Raw genomic sequence first — 25479 nt, forward strand, 5'->3', positions numbered from 1 at the left:
GGCTAGGGGGGACCCCTGCCTTCTGGTTGGAGTCTGCAACATAAGCGGAGGGCTGTGAGAAAGCAACTCCACAGCCCTGTCCAGAGAGGGGCTGCAATGCCTCCTCTTGTGTGCAGCCTTCCCCCTCCCTGGAGGAGGTAACTCCGCCCCCTGACGCACAGGGGATCCCGGCCCCGTCCGCACCGTGCTAGGCACGCTCGAAGGCGGTGCTGCACGTGCGGTGTCCTTCGGTGCCTGCAGGCTGCGTGCCTGCGCGCTCTGCACCGCCGGTTACCCGGGGGTCGGTGCCGCTGCCTGCGGTGCCGCCGGTACCGGCGCTTGTTTAGCCGCCGCCCTGCCTGCGGTGCGGGGCGGCTGGCTGATTATCAGAGGCTGAGCCGCTTCCACGTGGCTCTCCGTGCCGCCGCCGATCGGCTGTTGCTGCAGCTGGGGGCTGCTCGCTCCTCCCGTCCCGCTCGCTGTTGCTGCCGGCAGGGATCGGGCTGGGGAGGCTTTCCTCCGTTTTTGCGCTGATGGGGTGAGGGAGGCAGCTTTCCTTTTATGGGCCCCGGAGGGTCCCTCCTGCTGCGGCCGCTCCGACACGTCTGGCTGGAGGGCCTTATCAAAAAGCAGCATTTTAAGCCACATCTCCCTGTCTCTCCTTGCTCTGGCTGTTAATTTAGCACAGAAGGAGCATTTCTGTGCAACATGGGACTCCCCAAGGCACCTTATGCATAGACTGTGCCCATCGGACGCTGGCATCGCCTCTCGGCAGGACTCACATTTTTTAAATCCTGAAGAGGACATTGTTGGTGAGTCTTTCAGTTGTTAAACGGGTACTTAGCACCTTCTCTGTGCTGTTTTCCCCTTCCGATGGCCTGCCGCAGCAGGAGGGCTGATGGCCCTATGCTCCTGGCCTCCGGCGCTTGTTACTGGGACTGGATTGAAGCTGTCCCGCTTGTAGTTTGTTTGTTGCTTTTGTGGTTTTTTTTGCAAAAATAACAACTGGCTAACTTGCAGTAGCCTAAGTACTTGAAAAACTTTAAAGAAAAACAGTTAAAGTCATTGAATACGCTACTTGGCCTTCGCCTAGTTCGGATTCCGTCTGCAGCCGACGGCGGTTAAGAGGAACTTGCGGGGACCGGATCGCGCACATGGCCAGGAGCGCACAAGGGAGCGGCGCATGCGCGGTCTGGCAGAAACTGCTTGGAAGATCCGATCTGCGGCGCCGGGCAAGCCCGACACCTATTGTGGAGCACCCACGGGGACACTCGAAGAAGAAGATAAAGACCCTCCCCGTCAGCAACCCTCTTTTCTGAAAAATTTTCCTATCTTCTCTTTCTTCATGGTTTTCAGGGTCCCTGTATTAGTTTCAGTGAAGTCAAAAACCTTTTTTTTTGTAGACTTTTCTATCCTCTTTCTTCTGACTTTGAGGGCCCCTGCATTATTTCCAGGGATCAGATACAATCATGGTGGGGGATGCTCAGTGGATGGCCAGTTGAGAGTTCAGCTACAGAAGACATTTGTGTAAACTTTCTTACTGTCTATGTGGATGCCCTACTTTTTCTTCCTTTCAATGGGAAAAAAAGGATGTTTGCTTAGCACGAGAGGGAGATGAAGAAAATGCAAGCTGGGAAGATGATGAAGATGAGTGAGCATACCCAGAATGCTGTGGGGATGAGGAAACTGTGGGAAAGGTCCCTACAATGCACTACCACAGCAGTCGATGTCAGCCAATTTGAGTGGCAGCAATGAGCTGACTTTGTGAGGAGCATGTGGGAAGTGAGGATGGTCACACTTGAACTTATAAATTCCAGAATTACAAAAAACTGATATTAATAAATTTGAATTTCTCAGTGTAGACGTAGCCTAGGATTCATCATCAAACTTGGTCCACTCGTTAGATCATTAGTTTCCCCAGACTGGTCACTGAACACAGATCCATACCCTTAAGCAGATCAATGCACCTCTACGACAAATGGCTAAAAAACAATAAAAATGCAGGATTTTCAATAAAACTTGGGTTATATCACTTTTTAAAAGATTTTTTGGGGGAATTTCTCTAGTACATGTCTGTTACCTCCTGCTAGCCCAACATCTTTCATAAGTAATGCACACACATGTTCGCTAAGTCTCATGGTACAGCACATTATCTGGCATTACAAAGAAATATTGTTAGTATTTTGACAGCAGTAAAATATTGACAGGACATTGACCGTTACAGAAGAGTCCAGCAGTGGCATTTTGCAAGACAGGGAAATAAGAAAGTTGTGATTTACTGTCCTTGGGACAAATTTTGCTGTGTTGCAACAGTATAAATATTAAGTAGCCCCTTCGGTGGAATTATTCTGGATTTATGCCTGCAAAAATAAAAGCAGAATATGAAAAATCACCATTCACTTCATATCTCACTTTTGTGCCCATTCTAAATGGAGTGCAGAAAGTGGAACACCCCTATAAATCTCTAGTCAGCTGAGCAATGAAAACATTACAGGGATTACAGCCTGCTGAAAATGAGTATGTAATTTATTGGTCAGTGTTCTGTAATTTCTTCTAAGAGGACATATTAATGCATTTGACATTGGCTTTCAAAGACAGTCAGCCTAGAATCTGTCATCAGCTTGTTACTATCACTGTGCAAACAAAGCCATTACATTTATTCTTAATGTACATCTGTTCAAAGTAATCAGTTTCTTAAAATCTAGATGATAAAGTATGGGATTGCCACTTTGTGCTCATTTCTTTTGCTCTGAAGTATTTAAATCTTTCCCCTTTGTAATGTCAGAGAATAACCATAATGAAAAATTACACGGATTGAAGCTCTCTACTATGGCACCCTCGGGACCAGACCGAGAGAATTTGCCAAACCACAGGAAGTCAATATTGCCTAGCAGCATTAACACCACTTCCACTTCTCACTGGGTTCTTAGAAGACATTTGGGGTAAATTACAAGCTAAATAGCAGCACAGAACACCAAGAGCCAGGACTGATGGCTGTAAACAAACTTTATGGACCACAGGAAATTTGGCCACACTCATGATAAGTGGACATCCAGCTAATAAAATATTATGCGGGATGGCAAAAGTTCCACAGTAGTAAAGTTCAACCTGTACATTGCTTTGCCATTTTTGTAACTAGAGCATATTTATACAGAACTGACATACTAATGTAAAAGCCATTAGAAAAACAGGAATAATTTCCTAAAAAAAGATTTAAACCCTAAAGTCATATATAAGGTACTATGTCTTCAGTAGGATGGTATCCTACAAGAGGTCAAATTTTTAGAAGATTGGAGAAGATCAATTCAAATAAAAAAGCTAATTTAATGTACTCTTAGGAGGCATTTTAATGTAGTCAATCCTAACGCTACCATACTGTCATTAATTCCTTCTGCAGTTCTGCAACTCACATACAAAGCATCACTGCCTGGAGCCTAATACAAGAATAGAAGTCTTTAGACATCGCCATATAGACCTCTCAATGGTTGAAGTGTCTCAGGAGTAAGTCACTAGGAAAAGGAACCCTGCTCTTGATCTCCTGGAAACCTCTCCATACAGATTAAGATCAAGCTGGAAGGAGGAAAAAATGGCAAGAATTCTTAAAAGAAAAGAGCCCTGAATGTGCTGCTGCAAAAAACATCTGTATCTGAGCGTACAGGCAGAAGACATGGGAACAGTATCAATGCAGTTTGCAAGGCAAACTGCACTGGAGAGAGAGAGAGAAGGCAGTAACACTTGGCTTTTCTTTGAGAGCTAGAAAAAATACTCAGCAGTTCCAAGAGAATTCCCAGGACAGAAAAATGAGATTTCAATTACAGAAAGTAAACTTTAGTGCTGTAAGGTGTAGTCATTATCCAAGAAAGAGATCAAGATATGAACTCAGGCATGTTTTTAAGCATGAAAATTGCAGCTCAATTGAACTACATGATTTGGGGCCTTCAACTTTCTTTCAGCATTAGGTATAACTTTATTCTTAATGTCATGTTTACTTACAACTAAAAACCTTCAACCTATCAAGGTTATTTTATTAACTAAATAGGCAATTAAGAAAATTACATCCCCACTGAGGATTTTTCTTTATAATTCATATATTACCTGAGTGCAAAACAAATTTGTTACATAAGCCAGATAATATTCACAGCCTGGATGGTTTCAGAGCCAAGGCTTCAGCTTCTGCCAGAACAGCTACACTGCCCATTTTATCACTGCAGCCCAAGTTGCACAAGCCCAACTCAGCTGACCTAGTCTCTGTGTCAAACTTTTAAAGCAGTGTAGACATCTCTCAGTAACATGACGTCATGGAGGATAGGTATTGCCTGGACAAGAAGAATTATCAGGGGGTAAATATTCCTCAGCTTTGTCTTCTGGCAAGAACATCTTTATATCAATATTTAGTTACTTGTAATGAACAGGTTGAACTAGTTTCCACTTTTTAGTTAGCTGGAAATACAGGTTGAACCGCTCTAGTCCAGCACCCTCAGTATCTGACCAGTTCTGAATGAGAGAATTTGACGAACACGGAAGGTTAATACTGTCTTGTAGGATTACAAACACTTCCACTGGTTACTGGACTCTTTTAGAAGACATTTAATGGTAAATTACAGCTAAGTAATAGCACAAAACACAGAGAACAAAGACTGGTGACTGTAAACAAAATTTAATTGGACATTAGGAAACTTGACCACAGCCATAATTGGTTGTCTGGCTAACTAAAATCATGCTGGATTACAAATGTTACCGTATGAGAGAGTGACGGATTAGAGAGCTTCAACCTGCATACTTCATCGTATACTTCAACCTACTTCCTTATGTCATGCAGTTCTTTTTGCTCCAAACATTCTTGTGACGTGTGACTTCTCATTTCCCACAGAAGCACTTTCAACTTTACATATTATTTTGAAGAAAAATGAGTGGGGAGAGGGGAAGAGAATCTGTCACAAGAATTCAGTGCTGATGTTAGCTTATAATTTAGCCAATCACTCCATTACGAAAACCAATACATTTAAATATTACTAAATATATCTCCTTCCACAATACTGGATTTCTTTTTTTAAATTCCTGCTCAGAAACCTATCAGAACCATAAAAATCTACTTCCCAGAAATGAGCAGATCAACATAAATTGGTATGTGGGGCGTTTTTTACATTCAGCTAGTTTACAAAAAGGACTCTGATAAGTGAAACAGCTTAGGCCATCACAGTAGAGATATAAAAAGATACTTTGTATGATAATAGAAATAACATAATAGCTGGGTCTACACGAGCCCCTGCCTTTCAGAAGGGGCATGTGAATGAGCAGGTTCGAAAGCTGCTAACAAGGCACTGCCATGAATACGCAGTGCCTCATTAGCATAATGGTAGCCACAGCGACTCGAAAGTGTGGCTGTCAAATTGCACAATGCCTGTGGAGATGGGGAACTTCCGAAAGGACCCCCCAGTTTTCGAAAGCCCCTTCTTCCTAACACCAGATAGGAAGAACGGGCTTTTGAAAACTAGGGGTGTCCTTTCGGAAGGTCCCCGTCTCCATGGGCAGTGCGCGATTGGAAAGACGCACTTTTGAATTGCCGCAGCTGCCGTTATGCGAATGAGGCGCTGCATACTCATGGCAGCACCTCATTAGCATCTTTCGAATCCGTTCATTAACATACAGAAGAGGCTCGTGTAGACAAGGAGAACGTGCTAATAGGCTGGAAAAAATGCATTTTCAAAATGCAAGTTTCAATGGTAGTTTCCTGAAGTGCCAGGCACAGAGGTGTAACTTATATGAAAGTTTAGCAAACACTGCTTTATGCAAATGAAATTTGATTCTATTATAACATTCCATTCTCTGAAAAGGAAGGAAGACAAAATTAAAAAAATAGATTAAATTTTAACAATTCAAAATTGAGTGCCATCAAATGAGTATGACAGAAACATTTCAACTTCAAAACATGTTGTATATCATACTTTATTGATAGGAGTGTCTGTACAGCTGGTTATATTACATTACAAGCAATTCCTTAAAAACATCTGCAATCATTTATAACAAACACACACCACATTTTAACAGACAATGTTACAGAAGTATTTTAAAAAGCTAATACTAGGGGACAAGATTTCAGAAGTGACTACTGATTGAGTGTCCTTTCTAATACACTTTAGCAGAACTTAATTTTCAAGAAGTGTTGCATACAGTAAAACCCTGAATTACACGTAGGTTGTGTTCCCAGGCAACCACGTGTAAGTTGGATTTTGCACAAATTGGGGGACCCAGGAGACTGACCAGCGCTGCTGCACTGGTAAACTTTCTGGCTCCTGCAACTGGCAAGCATCTGGTTCCTAGCTCCCCACCATTCTCTGGAGCTGGGTGCAGAGGAGAGCCAGGCTCCCACCAGGTTTCCAGCTCCCCATCACTCCTTGTAGCCAGGAAACCGAGGCGGGAGCCACCTGGTTCCTGGCTCCCCACCACTCACAATTTCGGCTTGCATTAATCCAAGTAATGCTCAAGTCAAAATCATGTAAATAGGTGTTCTACTGTATCCATTATTTGAAAAAGGCTTCCTTGAAAGGTGTCAAGTTTGACACTCAAAAAATTATGGAGGCACAAAAATAATTTTGAAAATCTGCATATTTAAATGATTACCTTAAAACTGTATTTCACAATAAAACTTAAATGACTGCAGATGCTTATTTAGTATGTATTTTTAGCTTTAGTATTCTCTCCAGACTTAGCAAAGATGTAATTTAAATCATTTATGTACATACCTGAGGCACTACATTTTCTAAAAAGCTTACTTCCCTTGGCCCCTTGTAAAAGATAATGAAAGGAAACAACCAATGCACTGTATTTAGATTTTTGTTTGTTTGAAGACTTCCTTCAGTTCCAGGGGCTTCTATAACTATTGCCACAGTTAACGTATGACAGATCTTTTATCTTACTGGCCTCTCATGTCTTCGTTGCTTGGATCTGATCTGGTAATAAAAAGAAAAAGTCAGCCTCACATTAAAAATACTGTACTTAGTGGAACTGTCATCCCTAAAGAAAACCGACATATTTGTTACAAAATTACATCATAAAGATGGAAAAATTGAAGTTTGCACCTTCAGCTTGCACCTAGCTGGTCTATTTCTGAGATTCATCTCTGAATAAACAATTTTTCCAAAAACTATCATTTAAACAGAAAGAATCTACCACAGAATTATTTTATTCCTTTCTGCACTTTATGTGACTGTCTGGATCATGGTAATAACATACACAGAAAGGTAAACAAGCATGCATTCCAACTCTGGCTGAAAGTTCTGGACCTCTATTTAACTGAGCTCCGTAAAAGCTTAGTTCTTGAACAGCTTATAAACTATACAACTCAACTTCAGTCTGTCAGAGCTATTATGGAAATGTGCATGAAAAGGCAGCTTGCCCCTACTGACCACATTTCACAAAACTGTTGCCAAATGACACCTCTTAGCAATGTTTTGATGTGTTCTTCAGTAACTTGTGCATATAACTTCCTTAAATAAAACTGGTATTTTTTTCTGAGTACGTGGCAATACTCAATCCCTTCCTCAATGGGGGCTAAATTTGCTTCACATACATCTGCCAAACTTCAGGTGGGTTGCTGTAGTCTGGTTTAAAAAAAAGAATCATAAAGGAAAAAGTTTTTACCCTTTTGATTCAGAAATGAAACCTGTATTTAGTCACACTATTTTACTTTGTGGGGCAGAATGGGGGCGAGAAGTTAGCTTCAACCTTTGGGTAAAGACCATGGATAAAAAATTGCAAACCCAAAAGGGAATGTTTCATAGATTTCTGATAATATGAAGACAGTGAGGGTCTATAAGAGAATTTTTTTTGCTAAAGATCAACATTTACTTTGGTTTCACAAATAACAGTAAGTCCTGTGGACCCTTAAGAACTAACAAATTCATTAATCTTTAAGGTGCTATAGGACTGCTTATTATTTGTGATGGCTACCTCCTAAAACTACTTACTTTAGTTGTAATGGATTTTGGATCACTACTGCCACCTAGTGGCTTGCTCAGAAGTGAACACCAAAATGGGGGCAGCAAATTACATGCTCTTTATATCAGAGAGATAGCTGTATTAGTCTGTATCTTCGAGAACAATAAGTCCTGTGGCACCTTATAGACTAGCAGATATTTTGGAGCATAAACTTTCATGGGCAAAGACCTGTTTAATCTTTGCCCATGAAAGCTTATGCTCTAAAATATCTTCTAGTCTATAAGGTGCCACAGGACTTCACTGCTCTTTATAGAAAGCATTCCACAAATATTGACTTGTGTTCCCAAGTGTATTTAAACCAAGTTATTTTAAGTTATAATAATTTCTTATAATGACTAAATTTCAGAAGCATGCATTAGAGTGAGGAAAATTAAATGTAGGACTGGGGATTTTTTGTTTTTACTTGGTTTTTAGCAGTAGCACTCAATCAAAACAAAAATCGGACTCACTCTGCTAAGCACTATCCAAACTCACAGGTGTACACAGACTGCATGTAAGAAATGAAAATCAAAATGCTGGGTAGTGCAAATCTTACACCATCTATGTAATTATGGCAATGCTGCATGTGACATGATCTGTATAATGTAAACGTATCACTATCTTTGGTTCATTAATCCTGGACCCAAACAAGAATTGCATTTCTTTTACTAAATAGTCTCAGAAGGATTTCATATAAGTTTACAGTTAGTGTTTAACACCTTCCAACCATGGCACAAATATTAATAAATCAACCAAGTAATCCTGACAACACTCCAGAGAAATAGGTACTCTAGGAAGTATCAGTCTGAGTGTATTGTAAGAGACTACTCTGTGAGGGGAGTGGGTCTCGGAAGTGGCCTCTAGGATGAGCCAGAACTTCTACATCCCAATTTTATAATCAGCTGACACAGGAGTTTTAATCATAATGTAGACATATCTTAGAAATGCCAAGGGTACTTCCTAAGGAGCCAGAAAATCCTGTTCTAGGTCACTTGTGCCATGTAGACTTTTCTTGGCCAGAAGCCCCAGGACTTCTGGACTGGTATGTTGCTTCCCCAGAGTTGCAGACTCTGGGGAGAAACCTGGTGACTGCAGGATAGAATTGACTTTTTTTTTTTTGCAGGACTCCCAGGTTGTGGAAATGTTTTCTGTCTACAAATATTAATACCATGAACTTTACTATTAGCTGGAAACTCTTGTGTTGGCCAGCTCTACTTTTAACATTTTTTTTTTTTAAGTGACTAGATTTTAAATTGACATAGTCCATTTAGAAGTTCAGGGTGTTTATATGAAACCTGTTGTATGGCTTCAACAAAAAATACAGAACAAGGGCCCGAGATTTCTTCAGCTTTCATGTAATTAAAAATGCATTTAACACCATACAATACATTTTCATAGCCTTCTCTTGCCTCCAGAGATAGGCTATTCTTCCAAGGCCTAATCCTTCTGCTGCTGAACTCAATGGAAAGACTCCCATTCACTTCAGAAGAGAAAGAACCACCCCTAACTAACATGGCTGGAGTGAAAGAAAAAAGTCACCTATGATACAGCTAGGAAATATTTGGTATTCAAGATTGTTTGATAATGCTCATGTACAATTAAGCTGGCTTATGAGTCCCAGCTCCTCTAGAAACTGCTCAGCCTGTTCACTCAACATTTGAAACAGACAGTAAAATATGGAGGAAAAAAGAAATAAGGAACACCGGAGCATGATAAATAAGGTTACTATGGAAATAAATTAAGGCACCATGTGGAACATAAAGATTCAAAAGCACATTGTACCTCTTCTTGACCACAACCAAGAGAGTCCTAGACTGCAAGACCCAATCCCAAGAACGCACGTGAATTTTTAGGTTAGCGTATCTTTTTCTTCAAAGAATATCCTGTAATTTTTGGTTTATGTAAGTTTTTTTTAAAAAAAGAGATAATTTCTCCTAGAATGGCCCTAGCTGCAGAGAATCATAAAAACAAAAATTAAACAAAAAAACCCAAAGGGTAAAATATCAGGTTGGTCTGGTACTCACTGTGTGATTTGATCTGAGAGCAGAAATAGATAGAAACAAGACAAATGAAATAAAAGAAAACTTACAAAATGAAAACAAGATCTAGTGGAATGGAAATAATAGAATTAGATTTGACCTACCTTGGAGCCAATCTACACCTTCTTGTAACCCTTCTCCTTTAAGTGCATCACTAGCACTGTAATAAACAGAGACTACAGTATAAAAGCCATGAGTGGTTAACACATCTGAATTTTGTAAACTACGTGATAAGTACACCAGAGTATCTCCAAATGCATGTACCAGTGTCTGGCATATTATTCTTTAACAAGAAGGATGTACCTACGTAGGAAAATTTAACTATTTTGCTAAAACTATTCTAGCATAGCTGCTCTGGGCCAACACTAACCCAGAATATTTTCTCTATTCTGCAATATACCAAGACAGTTATTCTGCTACAAATATTTCCCTTTGTGGACAAGGTTATAAAAAATAACTTCTGCAGAAAGAGTGAATTAACATGCATTCCTCCACCTGGCTCAGACATAGGGGCCACTCAGAGGTTGGAGAGGAGGTGTGATTAGATAATATGGCATACACTGGTAATCCCCACTTGGTATTAAAGACCACTGTCATCTGATGTAGGCGAATGGCTGGCTACACCAGACTAATACAGACTAAGCATTAGAATCAAGAAACTGTAACTGGCTACTTATGACTCCTCTTTTTGCTGCAGAGATTAATTTAGCACAGCAGATGAGGTGGGCCACAATTTTGGCTATTCTTAATCCATTAATAAAGGAATTTGGGCAAAGGCTAACATATACGATCTTTGATCCTTTTGCAAACATCAAACGCCGAAAACACTGTACCCATGTTATTCATATGCAAACTGTGCAAGTAGAGGAGGGCTAGCAATAGATACAAAAAGGTGAATTTTCAAGTATGCCAGTTTATGTGCAAAATATTCAGTTTAATTGTGCAGTTAAATAATAGACAATCATTATTTAAATATATTGGATGTTTTCTGCATTTTTACCTCAACTATAATAGAATACAAAGTGTACAGTGCTTTATTTTTGGTTACAAATATTTGCACTGTAAACAAAAGGCAGTATTTTTCAATTCAGCTAATGCAACTACTGGAGTGCAATTTCTTACATGAAACAGAATTTACAAATATAGAATTATGTACAAAAAAGCTGCATTTAAAAAATAAAATCAAAGAGTGCATACCTTTAGAGCCTACTAGTTCACTCACATCTCTTTCTTGTTCAGCCAATTGCTCAGATAAACAAGTTGAGTTACTATTTGCAGAACATTATGCTGCCCACTTCCTGTTCACTTTGTCACCTGAAAGACAGCAATTTCATGGCACAACATGGCAGTGTTGTAGCCAGCACTGCAAGGTTTACCTGCCAAAATGTGCTAAAGATTCATATATTCCTTCATGCTTCAACCACCATTCCAGAGATTAACATCTATGCTGATGACTGTTTCTGCCTGATAATGACAGAAAGCAGAGCCGGCTGACACATTTTGGTCGTCATCTGAGTCAGATGCCACCAGCAGAAAGGTGATTTTCTTCTTTTGATGGTTCAGGGTCTATTGTTTCTGCATCAGAGTGTTGCTCTTTTAAGACTTCTGAAAGTTTGCTCCACAACTCCTCCCTCTTAGGGTTCAGAAGGACACTTCAAATTCTTAATCCCTGAGTCACATGCTATAGCGCTATTTTTAAAAATCTCACATTGATACCTTCTTTGCATTTTGTAAACTCTGCTATAACATGAAATATATTCCAAAAGACTGGTAAAACAGGAGACATACAATTCCCCCATGCCTGTGCCTAAGAAGATCAGTCACAAATTTAATTAAACACTTTAATGAGCATAAGCAGCAGCACCAAAAGCATGTCTTCTGGAATGGTGGCTGAATCACGAAGGGACACATAAATCTTTAACGTATCTGGCACATAAAAAACTTGCAAGAGTTACAAACATGCTATGTGAAAACCTGTTTTCACTTTCAGTTAGCTCTGTAAATAAGAAGCAAGCAGTACAATCACTCAAATATACACAAACTTGTTTGTCTCAGTGACTGGCCAAACAAGAAGCAGGACTAAGTGGACTTGTAGGCGCTAAAGTTTTACATTATTTTATATCTGAGTGAAGTTATATAACAAAAATAACTTTCACAATAAAGAGATGTCATTCATTACTCTTGGTAAAGGTGCTGCTGATCCCTATGCAGAAGGGTGCTTGCGGACTAGGGCCACAGGCACAGATTGGTGTGGTCACATAGTCACATGGATCTGGGATGCCCAGCAGTGGGTCCAGCAGTTTCCTGTGAAGTAAACTACATTTATGGAGCATGCAAGCAGATTGCACTAACCCTTTAGGCTCATAACACACACAGCCAGTTCGCCATATCAGTACAGAAGTAGACTGTCATAATCATTTGCAACTTGACTATCCCTGACTGCTTTAGGTCTGTTGCTAATCAGTTTGGTGTTGGAAAGTCAACTGTGTCTGAGGTTTCTGAGGTGACCAGGTGTGTTATTTACCCAAACAGTGGAGGAAATAAACAATATTCCTAAAGCAACAACTAGGCTTTTCAAACTCCATTGGGATTATTGATGGGACTTCTTGTGGTCAGTAGCCAATCCAAACGCAGAAGGCTTGTGACAAGGGCTCTTGCAAACAGGCCGACTGCTAACAGGCGGGAGTTTTGAGAGGGGCTCTCCTGGTGAAGGAGGAGGCAAACTACAGCACCTTCCGGTAAGTGGCTGTCTAGAGTGTGTGGGTGTTTGTGTTTGGGGGTTCTGGGCTTGTTTGTCTGTTTGTTTGGAGTGCTGAGCTGTCTGCTTGAAAGGCCATGTGCTCAGGCTAGCAGCTGGAAGCTGTGAGCCTTGATTAGGTTTGAATTCTAAACCTCTGTGCTGATTGGCTGAGCTGTAGCCAGAGGGAGGGGCTATCAGGAAGGCCAGAGCCTTTTAAACCCTGCTGGCAAGCGACCAGGGCCCTTGCAAACAGGCCGACTACTAACAGGCAGAAGTTTTGAGAGGGGAGTTTAGAGGGGGAGCTTACAGGGAGCTAGTTACTTCTAACATCCTTAAATCTTTTATAACATCCCCATCTGAAACTTTTACTTAAGAACCCCATGTAGAATTAAATTAAATCAGAGGAGGAAATGGAGGCAGAAGAGCAGCAGCAGAGCGGGGGCTATCCTGTTTATTGCGTCGAGTGTAATATGTAAGATTACCTACCCTGTGGGCGGGTGGCTTATGCGTGCACTTGATGCAAGGAGCTCCTGGTCCTCAAAGACCGAGTGCGGGCTTTGGAGACCAGGGTGGCTGAACTGGAGGAGCTAAGGGAGGCAGAGAGCTATGTTGATGAGGCTTTCCAGGACATAGTAGGGCTGTCCCACCTCCAATCTGACAGCCCCAATGCTGCTAAGGAGGATAAAAGGCTCAGGGAAGGAGAGCAGTAAATGGAGGCAGAGGGAAACCATCCCATAGTTGGGACCCTCCTTCCAGAGGGTGCTATGGGACCCTCTCGCACCGAGGATACCTCTCCAGGGGAGGGAACGCCAGTTGTTAGGAAGAGGCAGGTGTTAGTAGTGGGTGATTCGATCATTAGAAATATAGATAGTTGGGTTTGTGATGACCGGGAGAACCATATGGTGACTTGCCTGCCTGGTGAGAAGGTTGCGGATCTTTCGAGGCATCTAGACACACTTATATGCAGTAGTGGGGAGGAGCCGGTGGTCGTGGTACATGCAGCTACCAATGACATAGGGAAGGGTAGGAGAGATGTCCTGGAGGCCAAATTTAGGTTGCTAGGAAGGAGACTGAAGTCCAGGACCTCTATGGTGGCATTCTCAGAAATGCTGCCAGTTCCACGCGCAGGGCCAGGTAGGCAGGCAGAACTTCAGAGTCTCAATGCGTGGCTGAGATGATGGTGTAGGGAAGAAGGGTTTAGATTTATTAGGAACTGGGGACACTTTTGGGGTAGGGGAATCCTATATAGGAAGGATGGGCTCCACCTAAACCAAGGTGGATCCAGGCTGCTGGCATTAAACATAAAAAAGGTCGTAGAGCAGTGTTTAAACTAAGAGATGGGGGAAAGCCGATTGGTGCGGAGAAGCACGTGGATCAGACGGAGACTTCTCTTAGGCGAGACTCCATTGACAGAGATTCTCTAGAACATGGGTGTCCAACCTTCTGGCTTGCCTGGGCTGCACTGAGTGAAGAGGAATTGTCTTGGGTCGCATATAATATATATAATATAATATAGTTAATGTATATAAATCACATAATAATGTTAAAAGTTTACGATCTTGTGGGGCCGCATTACTAGCTGTCCAGGGCCGCATGTGGCCAGCGGGCTGGACACGCCTGCTCTAGAATTTAGTCAGAAAGAGAAGAAGGGAGATGACAGAGTAGATGAGAAAAAATCAGATCAGATGAGAAAAAAAAAATCACATATAAAAGATTCCAATATGTCAGGGAAGGGCAGGCATATGAATAGTGGTAGTTTTTTGAAGTGCTTTTATACAAATGCTAGAAGTCTGTCTAATAAGATGGGTAAATTAGAGTACCTTATATCAAAGGAGGAGATTGACATAATAGGCATCATGGAAACCTGGTGGAATAAGGACAATCAGTGGGACACTATTGTACTGGGATATAAAATACATCGGAAGGACAGAATGGGTCGAGCGGGTGGCGGAGTGGTACTGTATGTGAAAGATAATATAGAATCAAATGAAATGAAAATCCTAAATGAATCAAAATGTTCCACAGAATCACTATGGATAGCATTCCTTCCTCTGATGGGAATATAGCACTGGGGATATATTATCGACCACTTGACCAGGACAGTGATAGTGATGCTGAAATGCTAAGGGAGATTAGAGAGGCTATCAAAATAAAAAACTCACTAACAATGGGGGATTTCAATTATCCCCATATTAACTGGGTACATGTCACCTCACGAAGGGATTCAAAGAGAAAATTTCGTGATGCCTTAAGTGACTGCTTCTTTGAGCAGCTGGTACAGGAACCCACAAGCAGAGATGCAATTCTTGATTTAGTATTGAGTGGAACACAGGATCTGGTCCCTGAGGTAACTATTACAGGACTGCTTGGAAATAGTGACCATAACATAATAAACATTTGATATTTCTGTGTTGGAAAGAACACCTCAACAGTCCAACACTCTGGTATTTAATTTCAAAAAGGGGAATTACACAAAAATGAGGAGGTTAGTTAAGCAGAAATTAAAAGGTAGAGTAACTAGAGTAAAATCCCTGCAAGCTGCGTGGAAACTTTTCAAAGATACCATATTAGAGGCCCAACTTAAATGTATACCCCAAATTAAGAAACACAGTAAGAGACCTAAAAAAGAGCCACCATGGCTTAACAACCATGTAAAAGAGGCAGTGAGAGATAAAAAGGCATCTTCTAAAAAGTAGAAGTCAAATCCTAGTGATCAAAATAGAAAGGAACATAAACACTGCCAAATTAAATGTAAAAATGCAACAAGAAAAGCCAAAAAAGATTCTGAGGAACAGTTAGCCATAAATTCAAAAAACAATAGTAAAATGTTTTTTAAGTATATTAGAAGCAGGAAGCCTGCTAAGAAAGCAGTGGGGCTCCTGTACGATAGAGACATAAAAAGGAGCAATCAAGAAAGATAATGCCATTGCGGAAAAACTAAATGAGTTCTTTGCTTCAGTCTTCACAGCTGAGGACGTTAGAGCGATTCCCAAATCTGAGCTGTCCTTTAGGTGACAAATCTGAGGAACTGTCCCAGACTGAAGTGTCATTAGAGGAGGTTTTGGAACTAATTGATAAGCTAAACAGTCACAAGTCTCCGGGACCGGATGGTATTCACCCAAGGGTTCTGAAAGAACTCAAATGTGAAATTGTGGAACTGTTAACAGTGGTTTGTAACCTATCCTTTAAATCAGTTTTGGTACCCAATGATTGGAAGACAGCTAATATAACACCAATATTTAAAAAGGGCTCTAAAGGAGACTCTAGAAATTATAGACCGGTAAGTCTAACGTCAGTACCAGGCAAATTAGTAGAAACAACAGTAAAGAATAAAATTGTCAGATACGTAGAGGAACATGATTTGTTGGGCAAAAGTCACCATGGTTTCTGTACAGGGAAGTCGTGTCTTACTAATCTATTAGAGTTCTTTGAAGGGGTTAACAAGCATGCGGACAGAGGGGGGATCCAGTAGATATAGTATACTTAGATTTCCAGAAAGCCTTTGACACGGTCCCTCACCAAAGGCTCTTATGTAAATTAGGTGGTCATGGGCTAAGAGGAAAGATCCTTTCATGGATTGGGAACTGGTTAAAAGACAGGAAACAAAGGGTAGGAATAAATGGTAAATTTTCACAATGGAAGGAGGTAACTAGTGGCGTTCCCCAAGGGTCAGTCCTGGGACCAATCTTGTTCAACTTATTCATCAACGATCTAGAGAAAGGGGTAAGCAGTGAGGTGGCAAAGTTTGCCGATGACATCAAACTGTTCAGGATAGTCAAAACCAAAGCAGACTGTAAAGAACTTCAAAAAGATCTCAGCAAACTGAGGCTACGTCTACAACAGCCCCAAACTTCGAAATGGCCACGCAAATGGCCATTTCGAAGTTTAGTAATGAAGCGCTGAAATGCATATTCAGCACTTCATTAGCACGTGGGCAGCCGCAGCACTTCAAAATTGACGCGCCTCACCTCCGCGGGTCTCATCCCGATGGGCTCCTTTTCGAAAGGACCCCACCTACTTCGAAGTAGGCGGGTCCTTTCGAAAAGGAGCCCCGTCGGGACGAGCCGCGCGGAGGCGAGCCGTGTCAATTTCGAAGTGCTGCAGCTGCCCACATGCTAATGAAGCGCTGAATATGCATTTCAGTGCTTCATTACTAAACTTCGAAATGACCATTTGCGTGGCCATTTCGAAGTTTGGGGCTAGCATAGACACGGCCTCAGTGATTGGGCAGCAAAATGGCAAATGAAATTTAATGTGGGTAAGTGTAAGGTAATGCACATTGGGAAAAATAACCCCAATTATACATACAATATGATGGGGGCAAATTTAGCTACAACAGATCAGGAAAGGGATCTTGGAATTATAGTGGATAGTTCTCTGAAAACATCCACGCAGTGTGCAGCGGCAGTCAGTAAAGCAAACAGGATGTTAGGAATAATTAAAAAAGGGATAGAAAATAAGATGAAGAATATCTTACTTCCCCTATATAAAACTATGGTATGCCCACACCTTGAGTACTGCGTGCAGGTGTGGTCTCCTCACCTCAGAAAAGATATACTGGCGTTAGAAAAGGTTCAGGAAAGGGCAACTAAAATGATTAAGGGTTTGGAATGGGTTCCATATGAGGAGAGGCTAGAGAGACTGGGACTTTTCAGTCTAGAAAAGAGGAGACTGAGGGGCAATATGATAGAGGTATATACAATCATGAATGGTGTGGAGAAAGTGAATACAGAAAAGTTATTTACTTGTTCCCATAATATAAAAACTAGAGGACACCAAATGAAATTGATGGGTAGCATGTTCAAAACTAATAAAAGAAAGTTTTTCTTCATACAGCGCACAGTCAACCTGTGGAACTCCTTACCAGAGGACGCTGTGAAGGCCAGCACTCTAACACAGTGTAAAAAAGAGCTCAATAAATATTTGGAGGTTAGGTCCACAGATGGCTATTAGCAAGGGGTAAGGTATGGTGCCTAGCCTTTTGTCGAAGGCGGGAGATGGATGGCAGGAGACAAATCGCTTGACCATTGTCTTTGGTTCACCTCCTCTGGGGCACCTGGCACTAGCTACTGTTGGCAGACAGGATACTGGGCTAGATGGACCTTTGGTTCTTATGTTCTCAGGTTCACTGAGTTTGCAGTTCAGCAGGCAAAATAAAATGGTTGGGTTAAATGTGCTCAGCTGCTGTATTTGAACAGGGGAGGTTGCTTTTATTCCCTTGGAGTTGAATGGCTACTCTTGGGATGGAGAGGACAAAGAACACCAGTCAATGGGATAGTGGAATAGAGCTAGTGGACTCTCAGGACCTCAGGCTGGGAGTCCTAGATCTAAGATGCTTCAACACTGCAAAATGATGGGGTTGGGCTAGAACCTCCCCAACTCAGAGGATATCGGGGTCCGGGCCCTAGTCAGATAGAATTGGGTGTAGTCAAAATAGAGGTTGGGCTCAAGCGGGAGTCTGCTCACAGTTTCTCACTGCAGTATAGACACACTTAACAGTCTCATGATCTAGTCACATCCACAGATTCAAATAAAGTTAGTTCCTGGAAGTTACAAACCCTATTCACACCTCTGATAGCTTCCACTACAAATGCAAAGATTTTCTTAGTGAAGGGTGACATAAGCCATCAAGTTCAGGGGAAAAAAAATCATATAAAAATTTCTAGTGTTTGTGACTGCAGGGATAACTTTCCAAATGTGAACTGATGTGGTGCTATCTTCATCTGTACACGGATGACTCCACTGCATGTTTTAGGATAGCTTTCCAAAATAGTTGCAGCGTGAAATTACCAAGATTCTGATCAGTTTCACAATGGATACTCATAAACCTATACTGCACGAGAGGGAGTGACTGCACCACTCTGGTAAAAATCGACCACCATTTCACTCCTCAGCAATAATTCAGAGGGGCACTTCTTCCCACTTGGACATTGCTCACAACCTTCAGCAGGGTAACCCCTCTTATTAGTCTCTGGCTAGGAGATTTCTGGTAAATTTTTCTAGCCCAAATCTACATTATTTTACAAATTAAATAGTTTTTCAATCAGATTTCATCACAAGTATGGTTAAAAAGCCTTCAATCAACAACAAAAATGGTGAGGTAATGGTACTTTACCAGATATGCCATGGTTTATCTTTGATGTTCTCTAAAGACAGTAACTGAGATACTTTCACAGATGATACTGCATCCCTTAAGTCCATCTTGTTAGCAAAGAACAAGATAGGTATTCTACGATGTTTTATATCTAAGCATAAACAAAAACAAGGAATACCAGAATATTTGTAAATACTAATCATCGTTTGCAAGTAACAAAACAACATGAACAATAAAAGAGATACTGGTCATTGTAGTTCTTTGAAGATTTTATCCTACCAAGATGCATACTGCTCAGTCACGTGGCCTCAGCCTCTTGTTTTGGGAGTGTTCACAAGTTTTCTGGTGAGTTTTGGAATCCCTCCCCAACTCAAAACACATTTATGGCTGCAGTTTATGGTTGTTGGTGAAAAAGAGGAATATCTCAGTGTCAAATCATAGCTTCCAATCATATCTTCACTATTTAGTGAAGGACTGGGTATAGAAATAGTCATAATATTGATTCAACTAAGATTTCATACCCTGCAACTGTAACAGTTTTTGGACCTCTGTGCTTAATATATAGACTTTGTTCTGGTAAGGCTATGATCTGAATAAGCAGGTCTGTCCCACGAAAGCTCACCACCTAAGAAATTATTTTGTTAGTCTTTCAAGTGCTTAAATGACTGCTTGATTGTTTTGAATTAGGATAGCCCAAGACAGCCTCAGGTATTCTGGAAAATGCCCATTACTTTCTCTGAAGCCTACAAAAAATGGACAATATGTCTCTGGTAATTCCCATATCCCTCCTGAGCTTGAACAAAGGTCCATTTCCCAGTAGTTTTTCCTCAGCTAGTAGCCGGAACTCGGAGCTCACTCTGGCAATTGACTTGCCATACTTAAATACACTCAAGAACATGGAGAAATGTCTTTATGCTGCAGATGCAGAAAAGCCAGTGAGAATTCACTCAGCATTTATTAACATGCCCACACCTATAGAATATTTGAGTCACTGAAAGAAAACGCAGTCCTTTAACAAAAAACTGGGTAAGAGCAAGTCTAGCTATGGAATACCTGTGCTACGATCAAGAAGAGATTGGCACATTGCAGGAGAAGATAAAGACTACATATGAATATAATATCCAAATCTTGATAGGAAGACACTACTCTTTCCTCTGAACATCAGAATTTGCAGTGAACAATTGGGGCATAGCTTCTCCCTAAGCTTCAAGGAATAGGAAGTAAGCAGCACTAAAAAAAAGAAATAATTTTTCAAAAAAATATATGCCTTAAAGGACTGCTCACTCATGTTTCATTACAGTATGTGTTTAAACTTGGAATGCACAGACTGGTCTCCTTTGCTGAGTAGCAAGTCTCACAATTCTGAAGTGGCTTGGGTGTTTATTTAAAAACAAACAAACAAACAAAAAAACCCACTCTTCACCTTTCTTCATAATAGCTGAAAACTATGTTTCCTTTGCACCCTGACAACTCTAACATTCAGAAATCAGGATGGCTTAGCAAAATCAAACAGTACAGCCGCATTTACACTGGCAAATTCATCCGGAAGGCAGTGTTCTTCCGGAAGATTCTGGGAGTGTCTAACCACAAAATTCGTTCTTCCAGAAGGAATCCAGAAGAACACAGCATCTCTTCCAGACTCCAGAGTCTGCTCCTGTTTCAGGAAGAGTGCCCTCTTCCAGAAGATTCCTCTAGAAGAAAAGGCACATAGATGTTTCACGAGCCTCTTTTTTGAAAGACCAGCCTGCCACGGCAACAGCTGCAGGCAGTGTGAAGACACTCAACACAGCACTAGCATAGCTCTCTGGCCCAGTGCTCCAGATGCCCTTAAAGTGGCAGTGAGTCCCACAAATCCCGGCACACCAAGGCAACACCATGCGAACAGGGACACGGGCCAGGCGCCCACACCTTCCCACACCCACCCACAGAGGGGCCATGAAGGGAGACAGGGATGGGCTCACAGCAAACCCTCCATCCCCTGAGCAGGTCAGCCATGCCCTGACCTCAGGGGTCCCTCACAGCAGTGCCAGCCCAGCACTCAGGCCCACATGTAAGTAACAGCCAGCACCCACATCCGCAGACAGTGCTGTGTGGGTCACATCCACAGGGAGTGTCTCAGGAATGGACCAGCCATGCATGGCCCACACACCACCCACACAGGGACCCCCCCGTCTGGGCAAACCCCCATCCTCCAGCCTGTTCCCTGGGGTGGGGAAACATAAGCCCGAACCCAGCCACCAGATCGACACGCCCTGAGGTTGTATGGCTGGCCAGGTAGGGGAAGACAGCCACAGGGGACCCACACACCCCACTGCTGGAGGGATCGCTGCCCTCCCAACCGCCCCCCCAGGAGCTCAGGCTGCACCTGGTGCAGGACCCCGCACTCAATGGACCCATGTCCTCATCCTCACCCCACACTGCTCCCAGTGTAGATGGGGCACCCCATACACATGTGGGAGGGAATGGCATAGCCTGTCCACGGAGTGCCTGCTTCAGCAGCATCGTTTATCGCACATAAAGAACTAGCTAACTCGGTTACACTACCCAGTGCCCCAAAAGGGCCATCACAGCAATATATGTAAACCCTGCATGAGGAGGTGGCACCTGTGTCCCCAGTGCCCGGAGAGGGCAGGCTGGGACAAGGTGAGAATAGGCAAGTTGGGGCCTGGAGGGGCTGAGGTAACACAGCACCCAGTGGCCACGAGCAGCTGGTCACGGCTGCCCGGGGACAGTTCAAGTAACCCAAGACTGGGTATCTGTGCAAGCTAACACCCAGTAGAGAGCACTGAGGATCTTAACTGCTGTAGAACAAGGTCATAACAAAAATATAACTGAGAAGAGTGGTCATTAAAAGCCTCACTATTTGTAGTATGTGAGTTATCCAATTATTATAGTAGTATTTTTTAAATGTTTTCATTTTCACAACACTCCCACTTACTGTAATCTCAGGGCACACGCCTATATGCATCTTTTAAAACAAATAAAGATATCAAAGTGAAAACTGACTTTGCCTCCTCAAGCACCCCACCCTAAAGCCTGAAAGACATAAGCTCATACGTTATCTTAAGATATGTAACCCTCTGCTAGCGAACCTTCAGGGGACATTGATTCTGAATTCTAGACCAGTGTTTCTCAACCAAGGGTACATGTACCCTTAAGGGTAGACCAAGGTCTTCCGGGGGCACATTAACTCATCTGGATATTTGCCTAGTTTTACAACAGGCTACATAAAAACGCTAGTCAAGTTAGTACAATGTAAAAAGTTCATTCAGACAATAACTTGTTTCTACTGCTTCATATGCCTTACGTGGAAATGTAAGCACAATGCTTCTAATTCATTTATCTAACAATAAGATGATGGAGAGTCAGCAAGTAGTCAGTAGTAGCCATTGGTGATATTTTTGCATGTTTTTGTAATCAGTAAGTTTTTTTTTCTAATTGAGGAGTAACCTGGTGGTATACAAAACAAATCTGACTTCTACAGATGATACAGTAGTTTGGAAAGGCACTAGTTTCAAGAGCTCAGATTACTTTAGGACCATGTTTCTCAACCAGTGGTATGCGCACCCCTGTGGATACATCAGAGAATTGGGGAGGTAATTATAATTTTTAAAAGGGGGTACTTTTTTAAAAAAGTTTGAGAAACACTTATCTTGACACCAGTTAAGGGATCACCAGACACTAGTCTCAATTTAAATCTATGGACATCTTTTTCAAATGCACCAATTTTACCTTCTGCTGTGGCACATGGGAAAAGTGGTTTCAACCCAAGCAACAGCCACAGTAAAATATCAAAACTAGTCTGAGCTAGGTATTACCTGAATCAATCTGAAACAACTTTAGTCAAAACAATCAAACCTAGAATATAAGCATTAGCCAAAATGGATTTATTAAGAGCAAACCATGGTTAAACAACCCTAATTTCTCTCTCTGACAGGACAATCAGCAAGAAGGGAGTTGAAGATAAAAGACAGTAAAAAGCTGCGTTATCCAGCACTTTACCAACTGGAAAGTTCCATTAACTGGCTTTTCTGTTTGCTCCTAATACAAATGTTGATTCTAGTAACCAGGACAAGCATACTGCACAGGAGGTTATGCAACTGCACATCCTGCACGTTACTTTTATGCCAGAGACAAGCAAGTTGATATCAGGGATTTATTCAAAAAAGTAGCTTGCAAAGTGTGTCGTATGGTCATTACAGATTCAATCCAATCTTCTACACCTTCTGTATCTACAATGATAACTGACATTTAGAGTGGTGATTCTAAGGCACTGAAAATCCTGAAATACCTTCTGAATCATTAAGCATGAACTCATGTTCAGCACAGTTTTGTTAAGTGTAGGGCAGCTGCTGCCCATAGTGATACATAATGTCATAAGATAATCCACAGTATAGAAAACTTTACCTGTATACAGTGAAGTGCTTCAAGAAACCAACCACTCTGCAGTGCAGTACTACTACTACTGGATTGGTGAGTACAGGTATACTATTTTACTGTATTCAAATTATTTCAAAATTGATATTTTCCATTGGTAAGTATCACTCTTAGTTAGAATATTTGATCTATTGACTTTTTACCCATTTCCTCAACGTGCTAGATAAAGCTTTTACTGTAATTTGGACCTCAGTAAGGTTTTGACACAGTCCCACTTAACAATCTCATAAGCAAACTAGACAAATATTGGCTAGAGGAAGCTATGATGCCACACATATCTAGCTGCCAGAGCATACTCTGGGTAGTTATAAATTGTTTGCTGTACAACTGAGAGGATACATCAAATGAGATACGGGGTCTGTTGTGGGTCTGGTCATCTGTTCATTAACTGTTTGGAGGATGGAATAGAGAGCAGACCTGTGAAGTTTATGGATGGCAATCTGGGAGTGGTTGTAAGATGTCAGGAGAATAGGATTACAAATTACATGATTTTGATAAATTGGAGATTAAAAAAAATCAAGAGTAATTTTAATAAACTAAAATACAAAGTAATACTCTTAGGAAAGAAAAATGCTCAAATACAAATAGAAAATAATTGGCTTGACAGCAGTACTGCAGAAAAGACTGTGGTTTATTATGGGTCTGAAGTTCGTGCCATGCTCTTGTGAAAAAGGCAAATGCTATTCTGTGAGGTATTAAAAGGAACGTTGTGTGAGAGAGATGAGAACTATTTCTTTCACAGTACTCAGAACAAATAAGGCCTCAGGCTGCAGTACTGTGTCCAGTTTGGGAGACCACCCTTTAAGAAACAAGTGAACAAACTCGACACATTCCAGAGGAGAGCTACAGAAATACAGTAAACTCTTTCATATCTGGCATTTCATTATCTGGAACTCTCAAAATAACTGGCATTTTAACCATAAGTAAATTTTAGTTATGTTTTCCATAAGCACAGTACAGTGAACGCAAATACAAATACAGTGTACAATACTACTGTTTTTGGTAAAATACTTTGCATACATTTTTGTTTCTTTAATATCTAATCTTGTTTTTCTTTAGTGTTATGTATTGCTAGGCATACCGCTCTATTATCCAGAATTTTTTGATATCCTACAACCTCCTAGTCCCAGAGCTGCTGGATATGAAAGAGTTTACGACAGTGAGAGGTTTAGAAAACATGACCTATAAGGAAAAGTTGAAAGAATTTGGCATGTTTAGTCTAGATTCCTATACTTTGAGGTTTTCAATAACATATTAGAGAAACACCAGACAAGGAGAGTTGAGATAAATTTATTCAAACCACAGCATGGGGGAACAGATTAGATAACCTCCTGAGATCTTCTCGAGCCCTACATTTCTAGGATTTCTATGCTTACATCTAGGATGGTTGCTGCTGTTTTTATGTACTCTTTTGCACTGTCAACCAATTTAGTAGTCCCATGAATGTTCCTAACAGCCAAACAAACATTTTTCTATCATATTGTTTTATGATGCTATGAGGCAGAAATTCAAGATTTCATTTCTTGGGCCAATGGAAAATACAGCCCCGTAGAAGGTCACAAGTGTGATCCCCAGAAACAAGGTTACATTAATTTGTATAATTTTTCTGGCTTTTTCTGTAGCCTTTGGTATTACAGGTCACTCTTCTTGACATTCTGCTCTCTTAGTAGTTGTGGTACTGTCCTTGAGTTATTCCCTCTGTTCTTTTTGGGTCTCCTTTTTGTACCGGATTGTCTGTCCTTAGGTCATCAAATTTCACAGAGCCAACTCAGTTACGCTGATCAACTTCTTGAAATTGTTCACCTAGCAGATTTAGTTTTACACCAATAAAACTCCCAGAATTATCTTCATTAGCTTCCACAATAACTTTCTTTTCACCAATATCATCAGAAACCTACCCTACAACTTGTTCACTGCGATAGATCAAGGAATAAACACACCACTGAACTGTTAGAATCTGTCAGACTGGGAACTAAATTTAGTCTATATGGTGGTTTTACTTTCAACTTCCAGCAAAGAGTATGTTCTTGTGATTAGTCAGATAATCTACACTACACACATAAATTGGTTTAATACCAATACCCCTTGGAAACAGCCACAAAACCTATTTCAAAATGTAACCTTAGAAATCTTCATGTATATCCCTCCCCACCTAGAAATTTAAAATTGTGGAATCATTTAATCATCACTAGTCCTAGCTGCAAAGTCACAAA

The 25479-nt window shown here is 41.2% G+C and overlaps 1 protein-coding gene across 4 annotated transcripts in view; it reads right to left on the reverse strand.

The window, feature by feature from the left end:
* Positions 1 to 5909: 5909 nt before the first annotated feature.
* The window catches only part of ARL6 (ARF like GTPase 6), a 49129-nt gene continuing 29559 nt past the window's right edge, over positions 5910 to 25479 (reverse strand). For 2 of the 4 annotated variants that reach the window (XM_074983496.1, XM_074983495.1), the window contains exons 7-8: positions 18851 to 18980; positions 12148 to 12299 (exon numbers count right to left, since the gene is read on the reverse strand). In XM_074983496.1, coding sequence (XP_074839597.1) covers positions 12164 to 12299; positions 18851 to 18980 — 266 coding nt within the window. In that variant the 3' untranslated portion in view covers positions 12148 to 12163. Of the gene's footprint in view, positions 6930 to 10099; positions 10156 to 11192; positions 11310 to 12147; positions 12300 to 18850; positions 18981 to 25479 lie in introns of those variants that run through there. The other 2 variants (XR_012643877.1, XM_074983497.1) reach the window with 2 other exon arrangements.

Source organism: Carettochelys insculpta, chromosome 1, assembly GCF_033958435.1.
Source record: "Carettochelys insculpta isolate YL-2023 chromosome 1, ASM3395843v1, whole genome shotgun sequence".
Lineage (NCBI taxonomy): Eukaryota > Metazoa > Chordata > Testudines > Carettochelyidae > Carettochelys > Carettochelys insculpta.